Consider the following 15526-nt stretch of genomic DNA (forward strand, 5'->3'; position numbering starts at 1 on the left):
ACTGATATATCCCACTTCATCAGTGTTAAGACAAAAATTCTATCAAGCCAACAACAGAAACTGATTGAAGTTTATTTAATATATAATTTGCAAATTTAGACTTGTGGTTATTGTTGTTGTTGTTATGTGCCGCCAAGTCAGTTCCAGCTCATAGCAACCCTATGTACAATAGAACAAAATACTGCCCAGTCCTGCTTCATCCTCACAATCAGTGTTGTGCTTGAACACATTGTTGCAGCCACTATAACAATCCAGCTCATTGAGGGTCTTTCTTTTATTCACTGACCTTCCACTTTATCAAGCATGATGTCCTTCTCCAGGGACTGATCCTTTCTGATGTCCAATGTACCTGAGATGAAGTCTTGCCATCCTTGCTTCTAAGGAGCATTCTGGCTGTTCTTCTTCTAAGACAGATTTGTTTGTTCTTCCATAGTCCATGGTATATTCAGTATTCTTCACCAACACCATAATTCAAAGGCATCAGTTCTTCTTTGGTCTTCCTTTTTCTTTGTCCTGCTTTCACATGCACATGAGGTGACTAAAAACACCATGGCTTGGTTCAGGCCCACCTTATTCTTCAAGGTGACATCTTTGCTTTTTCAACACTTAAAAGACGTCCTTTGCGGCAGATTTGTCCAATGCAACATGTGGTTTGATTTCTTGACTGCTGCTTCCATGGGTGTTGACTGTGGATCCAAGTAAAATGAAGTCCTTGACAACTTCAGCATTTTCTGTTTATCGTGATGTTGCTTATCCACTGCTAGACTAGGGAGTCAAAAATGTTCCCAAGATGAGAGAATCACCAAAGATTGTTATACCCCATCTCATCAACATTGCCATGGAAAAAGAGCTGGAACAAAACTGACAAATTTGCAGTCAGGAGGGATTTCATATGGCATTACCTTGAAGAAGCATTAAAATAATTTCTGATTTACCTTAATATGTAGCCTGAACTTTGGAGTCTCTGTTTCTCTGAATTGAATGCACACAGATAATTTTTCAAAAGAGCATAACGTCTAAGTGAAATGGTCTTTACTAGTTTCTCTAGACTATTGCTTGACTCAAAGGTGAACTTTAGGAGACAAGTTTGCTCAAAGCCACAGGTTCAAAAGATCACCTCAGGGCAATGGCCTGGGGAGGGGGGTGGTCATTCCCAACTCCATGGATCCCAGAAATCTGGATTCCACGAGAGTTAAAACTTTTTCTTGCCAGAAAGCCACCCCTCATCTTGACATTTCTCCTCCCCTGGGGTTCCTACCCCATACCTCAGAAACTTACATAACTCAACCCTTCAATCCTGGTTCTCTGCTGCCATTACTACTGTCTGGCTATCCCAGAGCCAACTTCATTTTCCCCCAAGCTGGGCCTCAGCCACGTTCTTGTGTTCTGCATCTGCTCAAGGTAACACAGGTTTACACACTCACACGGCCACCTTTTCCAAAGCACCCCACTCTCAGGCACTCCCAGACTGGCAGGAAGTGAGGTTTCCATTCGCCACCAAATGGTGTCCCAGAACCACCACTCTCCACCTTACCACTCCTTTATTTCTGTGACATAAGCCTCCTCACTATGTTTCCCAGTTACTATGTTCTTCTGAGAGTAAGCTATTCCAGTATTTGTTCAGTCATAATGGCTATTTTCTCCTTTATGCCATTCACTGTTGCCAAGTGTTTCTTGCTCCCTGGTTTTCTAACTTCTGAGCAGTAAATAATGCTGTTGAATAAGAAATAATGCATTGTAGTGGTACCTTTCAAGAGATTGGAATTCCTATAAGGTATTCTTATGCTATGTTCAATCTCCGGGCCCAGTCATTGCTTCCACATGTAGCAGGCGGAATGCACCACCGTAAGCAGTTCTGCAGTGTTGCAGGGCAGCCATTTCTGCTTCTTAGCTGTTAGTACTGCTTGTGTTATAATGAAGGATACGTACCAAAAAAATCAAACCCACTGCCGTCGAGTCAATTCCAACTCATAGAGACCCTAGAGGACAGAGCAGAACCGCCCCATCGAGTTTCCAAGGAGCACCTGAATTCAAACTGCCAACCTTTTGGTTAGCAGCCGTAGCACTTAACGACTATGCCACCAGGGTTTCCAAAGGATACATGGTAGTGGTAATTTTCCTGATGTTCAAATACCTTTAGTTTTATTTACTTGGCCTATAAGTAATACCTTTGCAGTAATGAAGAAAGCATTGCAGTGGTAATTTTCCTGAGACAAAAAATCACTTGGCTTTATTTATTTTGGCTGTAAGTACTGCTTTTGCAGCAAAGAAGAATATATTGTACCATGTTTTGAACAGTTTCATGAAAAATAATAAAAAAGCTAAGAAGGAGACTAGAAAAAAAATGTATACGCAGTCTTTGCTAGGTGCCTTCATGTTTTACTTCATGTTTTCAAATTTTCAAGAAATAAAATTTTTTTTAAAAACCTATTTTATCATTGATGCATATCTGCAGGATTTACGTCCTACAGGGTCCGATGGTACGTGAGATCCCAGATAACATGTATCAAAATCCATAACCCATTTTAAAAAAAAAGAAAATCCTGAGTTGGCCCTTAAACCAGCAACACTTCATTAGTGAAAACACCTAATATCAACAAAAAATTCAAAGGAAAAACTAATTGGATCTTGAAAGGGATAAATGATTCCAGAGAGACAGAAGAGAAAAAAGGTCATCAGCAAGTAATGACTGCTTACAACGACTTTGTAACTTTAAAATTTAAATGTATGCAATTTTTTTCAGGTATTCACAATGCTCATTCCTAGGACCTAGCATCAAGTAGAAAGAAAAACACCTTTGAAAAGCCAAAGCCCTACAGATCAGTGACCTTCATTCTTTTCAGTGTAACCACAATGTTTTCCAAGGTCATAAAATTGTTCCAGTTACACTGTATCCAGTGTACACTGTGTATCTTGAACTTGAACTCTTGGATACAAACATTGTTATTTCTTTTAGATTTAGTGTGTTACTTAATAAGGCTGTTAACACACCGTATTAAATCAATTGTGAATTAACTATTTAAATTATAGTAAATTATCTTTTCACTGCGTTTTAGAAAATATCTAGTATTTTCTATATACTATCAACAAAATTATTTAATAGTCACTGAACCAATTCACTTTTAGAGGCAAACGTCTTTTTTTGTTTTAAGTTTAATCATTACTTCAAAAAAAAAAAGTTGTGGTAGTGTCAATTCCAACTCACATTATTAATCATTATACCGGTTGCCGTCGAGTGGATTCAGACTCACAGCGACCCTACAGGACAGAGCAGAACTGCCCCATAGGGCTTCCACCAGCGGCTGGTGGATTCGAACTGCTGACCTTTTGGTTAGCAGCCAAGCTCTTAACCACTGTGCCAAAGGGCTCCATTAATCATTATACCTATTAAATTTGTGGAGTTTTGCTGAATTTTCATGGATAATTCTTATTTTTTCCAAAAAAGTTGAATATATTCAATACACACATGCATCCACATTTACTGAAGAAACACCAGGTCTTTTATCTTACTTGACACTTTATAATTTAAAAACTTGGCAGCAAATCGTATTCCACTGTTGGTAATTAAGTAAAAGAAAACACACCACAGTCTCATTTCCTTTTCAAAATTTATTTCGAAAATGGATAAAACAATTATATCTTACACCATTTTAAGCCTGGCTGTTTTTAGAAATAAATCTTATAAATGCATTCCCTTGACTTTTCTCTCTACAGTTTTCATTATATTCTTTGAAACATATGAAACTTTATTTGAACGGAAGCAATGAAATCAAACTGTTTCTGATGGAAAGTAAATCTGATGTGACTGGTCTGACAATAAAAACTGGCTCTGTTAATTAGGTTGTAGGACATTTTCTGTAAGTGACAAAAATTTTCAACTTGAATGAGCTAAAGCTGCAGATAAAAAGTTTTGATGAAAACATATTTGAACCACGTGATAATGAAAAGAAAGCATTTTATCCAAAAGAATTAATGAAAATGAACGATATGCAGATTTTTCCCAAAACTTTGAGCATACCAGGCTAAATAAGGTATACATAATTGGAAAAAAAAAAGTCTAATTAATAGTCATCTGATGAGTTTTGATAAAGCTTTTTTGGTATAGTCCCCAGAACCTGAGAGAGTGAAAGAATAAGGACTGGGTAATAAATCCTTTTGTAAGTCAGGTGTTTTTCAGTTCTTTGCTTTCCACAAAATTGAAGGAGGGCTTAACTGAATAGTCAGCTCATAGATCAGATCTAATTTTTTGAGGTCAAGAATTGAGTGGCATTGCTACCACAAAACTCTGTTCACATGTACTTATTTGTATGAACAAGTTTTCTTAGGGTATACAGAATACTAATGAGAATCAGAAATAAAATTAATGTTCAACCCTCCTCATTCTAGCAATAAGAAATATGCACCCATGGATATACAGATTTTAAAAAGCAGTAATATCCAGTTGACCAAGAGATGCATTTTCCAGTAAAATGTACATTCTATTTTGCTAACTATGAAAATGTGTAGTATTTATGTACTTTTGATCAGGTACTACTAATAATTTTAAAGATAGCTCAGTCCAGAAGCAGGTGATTGTACTGGCTGTATAACACTGGACAACTTAATGTCTCTAGCCTCAGTCTCCTGATTTGTGAAGTTGGTGATAGGAGTAGCACCTGAGCATTCCCCGATGACACAGTGGTTAAGCACTGGCTGAAAACCAAAAGGTCGGCAGTTCAAACCCAACATCCGCTGGGGACGGAGAAAGATGTGGCAGTCTGCTTCTCTAAAGAGTACAACTTCGGAAACCCTATAGGGTAGTTCTACCCTATCTGAAAGGGTCACTATGAGTCGGAATGGCCTCCACAACAACGGGTTTGGTTTGGTTTGGTTTAAGTATGAGTTAAGCATGTAAATGCATTTACCACCTTACCTGGCACATCAGACAAAAAAACCAAACCAGGTGCCACAGAGTTGATTCAGACTCATGACTGCCCGTGTGTTTCAGAGTAGAACTGCGCTCCGTAAAGTTTTTAAGGCTGTGACCTTTCCGAAGCAGATCGCCAGGCCTTTCTTCCCAGGCGCCTCTCGGTGGGTTCAAACGGCCAACTTTTTGGTTAGCAGTCCGGCGCTTAACCGTGTGTGCCACCCATGCCTGTCGATTCTGACTCAGAACTGCCTCATAGGGTTTCCAAGGAGCTGCTGGTGGATTCCAGTCGCCAACCTCGTGGTTAGCAGCGGAGCTCTTAACCACTGCACAACCAGGGGTCCTCGTGCCACCCATTTAAAAAAAAAAAAAAAGTTGCCGTGGAGTCAGTTCCGACTCAGCGACCCTATATACAGCACAGAGTAGACCTGCCCCATAAAATAGGGTTTCCAAAGAATAGCTGGTGGATTCGAACTGCCGACGATAAGTGTTATCGCTATCCGCAAAGTAATCAATAGTCATCAATCAAGACTCTTCAAACTAAAAGCCTGTGGGCTTGTGTCCACGGGCAGGAAGAAAGGGCTGGGGGGCCTGGGCTCTAGTCGGCCCACTGTGGGAGAGTAACGGGGAAACTGGGATGAGGGAGAGGGGCGGGAAAAGAGAACTAGGCAGGATCTTCGGCTGAGAAGGAAGAGGGCTGGGAGGGTTGGGAGCAAGCAGTTCCACGTACGATTCGCAGAACAAGTCTCGGCATCGTGACTGCTCCGTGACACGGCAGCAGGAGCTTCTGGAGTAGATACCCTACTGGATGGAAAAGGGCCGGCGCCTCGCTCCCCTTCCCGGGCGTGCCGGAAGCCGAGGCTCAGCTCGGACCCCCAGCCGCCCTGGACTCCGGGCCCCGCCGGATCAGGCCCCAAGCCCGCGGCCCGCCCCGCCTGCGAGGGCGCCCGCGCCCGGCGGTGGCGACGGGAATTGGCCCCTCGCGGCCGCCGTCGTCGAGCCTTCGTTGCTATTGTCACCGCCTTTTCCTCCCTTCCCCCAGTTCCCTTTCACTTCCGGGGCTGCTCTGGGTCCGCTGGTTCCGTAACAACATCCCGTTGGCTTTTCTCAGGCGGCGGGACCGCTGTAACCGCCGCCTCCCCAGAGCGCCCGCTTGCCCAGGCCCGCGACCTCCCCGGCCCAGGCCGCCATGGCCACCAACCCACAGCCGCAGCCGCCGCCTCCAGCTCCGCCACCTCCCCCGCCGCAGCCGCAGCCACCGCCGCCGCCGCCGCCGCCCGGCCCGGGGACTGGCCCGGGAGCGGGCGGGACGGGCGGGGCGGGGGCAGGCGCCGGGGACCCGCAGCTCGTGGCCATGATCGTGAACCATCTCAAGAGCCAGGGGCTTTTCGACCAGTTCCGCAGGGACTGCCTAGCCGACGTGGACACCAAGGTGCGTGGCGCGCGCGGGCTGGGGCTTTGCGGGGGTAGGGGGACCCCTGGGCCGCCTGCCTTCTCGGCGGTCGCCCGCATCCCTCGGGTCAGCCGGGCGCCTGGGCAGGAGCCGCGGCCCCTCTGGAACGCGCCTGCCGCCGAGTTCTTCAGCTGCCACTTCCTGTTTGAGCGCCTACTGTAGCCAGGCACTGTGCAAGGCACGGCGCGTTCATTCATTCGCATATCCTTTCATGAGTTTAACCGACTGGTGTCTTTTAAGTTGTTATTACGTGGCATAACTTTGTTTAGGCGCTGGGGATCACCGGTGAGCAAGACCAAGTCCGTGTTCTTATGGGGACTGGTTTGGAAACGCTAATGCTCATGGTGCTGGTTTTTATTCTCATCTTCGATGGGTATTTTCCTGGCTTACTTTGTAGTCAGGTTATTTTTGCCCTCCCTCTTAAAGGTTCTTGGACGGCAGGGCATATGTCTTTGTCCTTTGGAGAAATCGGTAGGTGATGATTGAGTCATTTGATTTGCAGTGGGCTTTGCTGGACATTCTGGAGGGTGCAAAGATAAGGAGGAAGAGCTGGGCCGTGAAATGGGCATGGGGAAATCATGACTTTAGCTTGGTTTCTACTAGTGACTGTCTGATAGTGGTAGCTTACACTATCCAAGTGGAGGAAGGGCAGGAAAGAAAAGTGAATTCAGAAGAGTAAGGGGAGAGGGGAAAGAGTCAGTAAGGTAGTTCTTTGTCCATAAAGAGTCAGGGGCTGGGAAGAGGAATGGACTTGATGCCAAATGTCAGAGTGACAGGGGCATTAGCAAGAACAAGTAAACTTCACTGGTGTGGCAAAGAAAGAGCAAAAGACATCAAAAAGAACCAATCAGTAAGATGGACGGAAAACCAAGAGCCTGGAATTCTGGAACAAATGAAGCAGAAAGCATGTTGGAAAATTGTTTGGACCAGGCCTGTTTGGGTCCATCGGACTGGAGTTCTGATGGGGTGAAGGTTTTCTCACTCGGCATGTTTGGCAGTTTTGAGGAGCCTTGTTTCTTTGTGTAAAGAGTATTTGTAGCATTTGAGGTAAACTGTTCACAATTCAAGGAGCCCTTGGTTAAACTGTGGCACAGTGGTTAAACTGCTCAGCTGCTAACCACAAGGTTGGTGGTTTGAATCCACGGGAGAAAGGTGTGGCAGTCTGTTTTCATAAAGATTTACAGCTTTGGAGACTCTATAGGGAGGTTTTACTCCATCCTTTATGGTCTCCGTGAGTCGGAATCAACTTGACGGCAGTGGGTTTGGTTTTGGTACACAATTCTGCAATTTCTACTCTGGGAAACACTGCTGTATAAAGGAGACATGCTCCCTTTTAAGGACTCTGCTACTGGGCCCACTACGTAGACCAGAAGTAGTAGAACAACACCTTTTCTGGGTGTTGGAGATTTTGTACCACTGAGAATTCCATTTACTTGGAGGTGTTTATCCATTTAGGAAGTATATAGTTTTCTTGGTTTGTTTTAGAGAACATGCCCAGCCACCTTTTTGGAAATAAAGCCTATGGCCCCCTTCTTTTTAATGGATTAAAATTAGACATGGCCAGGTAAAAGCAGCTCAAGTAAAGCCAGTTATTTCTCTCAGGCAAATGGAGATTTCTTGTTGTTCTCAGAAACCCACAGATCTCTGTATTTTCTTTGTGTGTGCAATTGAAATTTTAAATATATTGATTCAGGAACTGCAATGTCTAAAGCTCAACTTTTTCTTCATGTCTGAAATGTCCCTGCCAGACCTCTCAAAGTAAGTCTTATACTTTCTTGGGGAGAAGTGGAGGATCACAGTTGTTTTAGACAATCTAATGAGGGCTAGGACCTCCAAGAAAAATGTGCACATGTGCCTAAAATGCTGTTGTTGTAGCTCAAAAATGGTCAACTGTGGGCAACTTCATGTAACTCAAACTAATAAATAGTTTCAGAGAGGTCAGAGGCCATAGAATAAGGTGCCCTGTTTAAATGTTTGAGGCTAGAAAAGAGTAGAACTGAAATCTCGCTCTCTCCCCTGCAGCTGAATAAGATCGAAGTCCTTTCCTCGCTCCTCAGCCTTGCTGTGTCTTCTTGCCTCCATGCCTGTTTCTAGTTATCTTGTCTGTTTTCCCCCATGACCTTCCCCTTCCCTTCCTCTCCCTTAACTGACAATTATATAGTTTTTGATTCTTAAAAATTATTACTGAATAGCATTTTATATTCCTTTTCCTTAAAAAGGGAACCCTGGTGGCATAGTGGTTAAGTGCTACGGCTGCTAACCAAAGGGTCGGCAGTTTGAATCCGCCAGGCGCTCCTTGGAAACTCTATGGGGCAGTTCTACTCCGTCCTATAGGGTCGCTATGAGTTGGAATCGACTCGATGGCACTGGGTTTGGTTTTTTCCTTTAAAAAAAACTTTTTTAAGAGTACATTTGAGATTCTTAAAAAGATTATAGCTAAGGTTTTCTTTCATATGACCTTAACATTCACATCATTGTGATGAATAGGCAAGAGTAGAAATAAGATTTTCTCTTCATACAAAGGTGCAGCACTTTAATGGAATCCTTGGGTCTCATTTGTTAAGAACACCATTTAGTTGAGACCACTTACGATATGGTGCTTTTGATAGTTGAACCCCCTAAGACTGACCTGCTTTTGTCACAGTCTGATCTATAACATACAGTGTAACCTACAGCAGTAACTGGATTATGTCAATCACATGCTTATTTAAGAATCAAGACATTTGATAACTGTCAGGTGCTGTCCAAGAGCAAAACAGTCATGTTTGAAGCAGAGTGAGAACTACCGAAGTCCATATTGTTGTTGTTAGGTGCCATCGAGTAGATTCCAAATCATAGTGACCCCAAATGACAGAGTAGAACTGCCTCATAGGGTTTTCTTGGCTGTAATCTTTACAGAAGTGGATCACTAGGTCTTTCTTCCGTGGAGCTTCTGGGTAGGTTTGAACCACCAGCCATACCGATTGCCATTGAGTCGATTCTGACTCATATGCGACCCTGTAGGACAGAGTTAGAACTGTCTCATAGGGTTTCCAAAGCTATAAATCCTTATGGAAGCTGTCTTAGGCTGGGTTCTCTAGAGAAGCAAAACCAATAATGTGTATAAACATACAGAGATTTGTGTTAAGGAAACAGCTCACACGATTGTAGGGGTTGGAACGTCCCAAGTCCTTGGATCAGGATAGAGTCCTTTCCCAATTCATGAGGCCGCAGAAGCTGGTGAACCCCAGATGAGCAGGTTAGAGAGCAGGGAATCCCGCTCACAGGTTGTGACGGTCGAGGAGTCCCCAAGGTAGGAAGGCAAGACCACAAGATTTCTCCTGAGCCACTTAGCTGCAGGGACTGACGAACCCAAGATAAGTAGGTCTTTAAGCAGGTGGTTAAGATCGGCGAATCCCAAGATGAACAGGTAACCTGCTAGCTCAAATCCCAAGAACCAGAGGTCAAACAAGAGACAGCTGCTGGTTCCAGAACAAGCCAACAATCCTTGCAAGGTGAGCAGGAAGGAAGTAGGTGGCAGAAAGCAGAGAGATGAAGGCTGAGGGGGCGGTGAGCCGCCACAGGCCCCACCCCACCAGTACCACTCAGCAGATTCCATCATGGGGACGATCATATATCAGATGTCAACAAGAAAGTGATCACAACATTATACAACTGTCAAAACACTGAGAACCACGGCCCAGCCAAGTTGACACACAGCTTTAACCATCACAGAAGCAGGCTGCCACGTGTTCTTCCCATGGAATGGCTGGTGGGTTCAAACCACTGACTTCTCGGTTAGCCACTGATAATAGGTTCTAACACCACAGTGCGTTTAACTCTCTGGTCCCCTCATAACAACTTCAGATGTGAACTGCCCTATAGGTAATTGTCCTTGTTTCCAAGGTCTCTTGTCAGTGAAAAGTCTGGTGACTAGAGGAATATGCATTCTGTTATTTTCTAGGAACATATACAGTGAAACCTGTGAGAGCCAGAACTTGACAGGACTGCCTTGTTTTTCTGGGTCTCACAAGTTTTTTACCTTTGACAGGGTGTAGTTTTATCACTCTTCATCACTCATTTTAGTGGAGAATATCTGAGTCTCCCTTCTCTGACAGGTTTCTGCCTCACACAGGTTCTGGTTTTCACAAGTTTTACTATATCTTCTTCCTTTTCCATGGAGCCCTGGTAGCACAGTGGTTAAGAGCTTGCCTGCTAAGCCAAAGGTCAGCAGTTCTAATCCACCAGCCACTCCTTGGAAACCCTATGGGGCAGTTCCTCTCTGTCCTGTGGGATCACTACGAGTCAGAATGGACTCGACAGCAGTGGGTTTTGGTTTTGGTCTTCCTTTTCCAGTGCTCCTGTTAACAGCTTGGGGTCCTCCTTGACTCCTCTCTTTCCAAACCATTTCTACCCCTCATCCAAACCATTAGCAAGCTGTCAGCACTAGCAACGAAGTGTCTGACCGCTTCTCACTACTTTTACTGCTACTACTGTGGTCCAAGGCACTCTCATCTCCTGTCTAGAGTATAGTAAGTGATCTCCCAGCTTCTACCCTTGCCCAGCTGAAGTCTGTTTTCCACCAGGCATCCAGACCGAAGCTTCTAAAATTAGGGTCACCAGATAATTTATTGTCCAAACCAGATCATGACTGAGCTTGAAAGAGCGTGCTATTAATTATTATGGCCAACCCATCTAAAATGGAACTCAGATTATATCTCTCTTCCTCTCAAAACCAGCCAGTGGCTTCTCTGCTCTAGAGTAAAACCTGAACTCCACGCCTCTCTGCTGGTCTCTCTCAGCAGGTTCTGCTCCAGGGCCTTTGCACTTGCTGTGGCCTCTATTTGGAATGCACAGGCTCCAGAGAGCTGCTCAAACAAAACAGCGACCCCTTCTGCTCCTCACCTTGCTGTATTTTTTCCAGAGAACCTATCACTACCTGACGTAGTATCTGTTTATTGTCTGTCTTTCCCTGCTAGGGTATGAGAGCTCCGTAACAGCAGGGACTTTTGGTTCGCTGCCGTATCCCTGCCACCTAAAACAGTGTCTGGCCTGTAAGAGTTGCTAAATAAACTGAAAAAGTGTCTGAAGATTGGCCCTCTTTGCTATCTGAGAGAATAGCGCCATATTTACTTGGTCAGTGAGCTCTGACTCAAACAAAATGGTGGTGTGCTTATTATTCCCTCCCTGCACACTCTCCAGATGCTGATCACTGCAATGAGGAAAGAATGGCCTCTAGTTTTGCTCCGGGATTCTGGGAACTGGCAGTCTTTAGTGGAGGAACTCAGCTTTAGTTGGTTCTTGGAGCTCTCCAAGGTTCCAGTTCTCTGAGTTGAAAGAGCTAATTTGGTCAGCTAGCCTCAGATCTCTTCTTGGTTGGTTAAGGACCAGTGAAGAACTTAAGATGGTTTGGGAGCCCTGGTGGTGTAGTAGTTAACAGCTCAACTGCTAACCAAAAGGTCAGCAGTTTGAATCCACCAGCTGCTCCTTGGAAACCCTCAGGGACAGTCACTATGAGTTGGAATTGACTTGATGGCAGTGGGCTTGGGGGCTGTTCCAGTTTGTGCTGTAGGGTCAGTTGGAGTTGGAATCGACTTGATGGTAACAGGGTTTTTTTGTTTTTTGTTTTTAACGGACTTCTAAAGGAGGAGCCCAGGTAGTGCAGTAGTTAAACCGACACTTTTTCAGCCAACTCAACGGCAACTAACAATAGCAAATAGAAGACAGTGGGAACATGGGAGAATGACCAGGATGACTTCATGGGTTAGGGTGAGCTCTGCAGGTGAGAAGGTTGCCAGATGGACAAGTAGAAGGACTGGTAGGTACAAAAGGTTATAAAGACGTGAGAGCTTATTGCTGGTATGTAAGCCTGGAAAGGCAGAGAGAGGAAATGGCAGAAGATGAGGCTGTACAGTTATGCATAAGATCATCTGGGGACAACCTGTGGGAATGGAATGTGCATTCCTGAGTGAGTGGTCAAGCAGTCCTTCTAGGGAATGTTCTTTTAAGTAGTGATGGCATATGTGTCCTCTCTTGGCCCGCTCTGCTTACATCAGGGCTTCTCAGTCTGAGCACTGTTGACATTTTTGGCTGGTGTGCTGCTCCCTTGATAGTTGTGAGGCTGTACTCTGCACTGTAGGATGTTTAGCAGCATCCCTAGCCTCTACCTACTAGATACCAGTAGCTCTCCCCTCAGTTGTAAAAACCAAAAATGTCTCCAGACATTGCCACTTACTTCCTTAGGGAAGAGGGAGTTGCTCCCTGTTGAGAACCACTGCCCTACGTCAAATGTTTGAACTCACCCAGAGGCCCCTTGGAAGAAAGGTCTGGCGACCTACTTCTGAAAGATCACAGCCATTGAAAACCATATGGAGCCCAGTTCTACTCTGAAACACATGGGGTCACATGAATATGAACTGACTTGACAGCAGTAGGTTGGTTAAGTATATTTTGCGTCTCTGTTTATTCTTTCAGTATAGGAAGATTAATCACTAGAAAGTTCAACCATCATATCACTCTGCTCGTATATGCAGTGGATTCCCTTCTGTACTCAGTAATTGCAAACTTCTTCTACAGGTACCCAGGGGCCTTCACCACCTGACCCCATCCTGTGTGTCCAACTTCATTATTCTGTTTTTTTATATTCTCTTCTCCAACCAAATTGAAATACCAAATTTGGGAATTCCCAAATACCCCTACCCCCACGTTTTCCCACGCACTTGCTCTTTGCTTATATTGGTCCCTATACCTGCAAAGCCCACCATTCCCATTCCCAGTTACAGTGTTAAACCTTGAAGGGTGGACTTGATTGACACCTTCTCAGTGAAGCCTTACTTCCTCTCCCCTCTTTTCTTTGCTCCCAATCATCTAACAGCATTTATTTGTGTCTTATTTTTAGTCCTCTGTGTACAAATGAGGGATAAGCCTTTCTTCTTTGTGTTCCTCATACCTCAAAATACTTTTCCTTAGACAAAAGAAAATCTAAAAAACTTAAACCCGTTGCTGTCAAGTCGGTTCCGACTCATAGAGACCATATAGGACAGAGTAGAACTGCCTCATAGGGTTTCCAAAGAGTGGCTGATGGATTTGAACTGCCAACCTTTTGGTTAGCATCTGAGCTCTTAACCATTCTGCCACCAGGGCTCCTAGACAAAAGAAGCAGGATTTAAAGGAGTGTGAGTTCTCCTGAAGCAGGCTGGTCATATATCATGAAACTTTGTTGGCACATTGATAGTGGTATCTAAGACACGTTAACACCGTTAAAGATACTCAGATTCCTGAGATTGTCACCACTGGTGTTGTGTAATATTAGAGATTTTTAACATTTGGTTTTTTTTTTTCCTAGCCTGCATATCAGAATCTGAGACAACGTGTTGACAACTTTGTGGTGAACCACTTAGCAACTCACACATGGAGTCCTCATCTCAATAAGAACCAGCTGAGAAACAATATCAGACAGCAAGTCCTCAAGTAAGTCTGAGTCCTAGGCACGTTTTAAAATGTCACCGCCTACTTTGCCTGAAAGCAAAGACATTACACAGAAGTCTGTTCACTAATGATGTGGACAGTTTTATCAAGTTTGGTATGGCCACTTCACGTGATGCAGTCTGATTTTGGAGTAATACTCTAATCGCTTCTCGTTCCGTCCCTAAATTTTAACAGATTATTCCTGTTTCCCTTGATATCAGTCCAGGTCTCCTATCTTCTAACATAGCTTTTAATTTTTTGTTTTCATTTTACTGTGACTTTTAATTCTGCTATTTAGTGATGATGTAGCCAAAGACATGTGTTTGGACCTATCAAAGCCATTTTGGGTGAACGTAAGACAAAAAGAATGGAAAGAGCTGGAATGTTTAGGGAAGTCAGAATCGACTTGGCAGCAGTTGGTTTTGGGTTAAAAAAAAAAATTATGTTTACTCCAAAAAAGCAGATTTACAATCGTATCTTGTTCTTAAAAGTAAATATTTCTGAAGACAAGAAGATTCAGACCTTCTATCCCTGCTTTACCACCCCAGGAAGGGCGACTGAGTTATTTAAAAAGTGCCTAGTCCTCCTGCCTTGACAAATATTTACCATGGGGCACATTTTTGAGAATTATATGTGGCTTTTAAACAGTTGACTGCTAACCAAAAGGTCGGCAGTTTGAATTCACCAGTTGCTCCTTGGAAACCCTATGAGGCAGTTCTGCTCTGTGCTGTAGGGCCTCTATGATTCGGGATTGACTTGACAGCAATGGGTTTGGGGTTTTTTTTTTGTTGTTTGTTTAAACAGTTAAACAAATCTCTTTTTACCTAACCTGTTAAAAACCTACCACCCCTTAATTCCCTCTTGCTCCAAGGAACCTTTCCCGCATTACTAGGATGCTTCTCCCTTGATCGTTGTGATCCATAGGAAACCCCACAACTGGAAATCTGCACAGGACTAAAAGGCAGACCCAGTTAGCCATAGATAATACAAGAAACCGGGAGTCCGGGGTCTGGGACGTGTCTCCTGCTGAATAAGGGAGAAGGGAGATTTAACAATAGCTTTGTTGTCTGCATTTTCAAGGATGGTTGAAGAAACTGTGAAAGATTCCAGATGAGAACCAAAGATGCCATTAGAGGGCTGCACGGTAATATCTGTTGGAAAAAGTCAGAGCTGTTTCCAGAAAGAGAAGAGACAGAGAGGCCTGTGGGGTGACAGTCCTGGAGGGTTACTCATTTCCACCAAAGCCTTCAGGAGAACAGTACCGTGAAGAGGTCAGGGGTGTTGGGAAGGGGGAAAGCTGGTGCGGGGGAGGTAGGCTGTACTGACCACCAAGGGCTTTTACTCACCAGTTCACGTCGCTGCCTCCTTTCTCACAGTCGACTGCATTGCTTTAAAAGCATGTTTTAGGGACTCCTGCATGCCTTTATTCATATATCAAGGGACTAAAATGGAAGACAGATTTCCTGGCATTGCATTTATCTCTCAGCACACACAGTCTATAAGGGAAGCAGTCACTTATCCTGTTCTTTGATTTAAGGAAAGTGAACTAAATGTGGTGGTGTTAGGTGCAATCAAGTCGATTTCAACTCATAGTGACTCCATGTGACAGAGTAGAACTGCCCCATAAGGTTTTCTAGGCTGTGGTCTTTACAGGAGCAGATCACCAGGTGTTTCTTCCATGGAGCTGCTGGGTGGGTTCAAACCGCCAACCTTTTGGTTAG

General features: G+C 44.1%; 1 protein-coding gene across 2 annotated transcripts in view; it reads left to right on the top strand.

The window, feature by feature from the left end:
* The first annotated feature begins 5985 nt into the window (after nt 1–5985).
* Nucleotides 5986–15526, top strand: part of BOD1L1 (biorientation of chromosomes in cell division 1 like 1) — a 64852-nt gene continuing 55311 nt past the window's right edge. Inside the window, exons 1-2 of one of the 2 annotated variants that reach the window (XM_023549732.2) lie at nt 5986–6338; nt 13684–13808. In XM_023549732.2, the coding sequence (XP_023405500.2) occupies nt 6096–6338; nt 13684–13808 (368 nt within the window). In that variant the 5' untranslated portion in view covers nt 5986–6095. The remainder of the gene's footprint in view (nt 6339–13683; nt 13809–15526) is intronic. The other variant, XM_064286076.1, reaches the window with a different exon arrangement.

This window comes from Loxodonta africana, chromosome 5 (assembly GCF_030014295.1).
Source record: "Loxodonta africana isolate mLoxAfr1 chromosome 5, mLoxAfr1.hap2, whole genome shotgun sequence".
Classification (NCBI taxonomy): domain Eukaryota; kingdom Metazoa; phylum Chordata; class Mammalia; order Proboscidea; family Elephantidae; genus Loxodonta; species Loxodonta africana.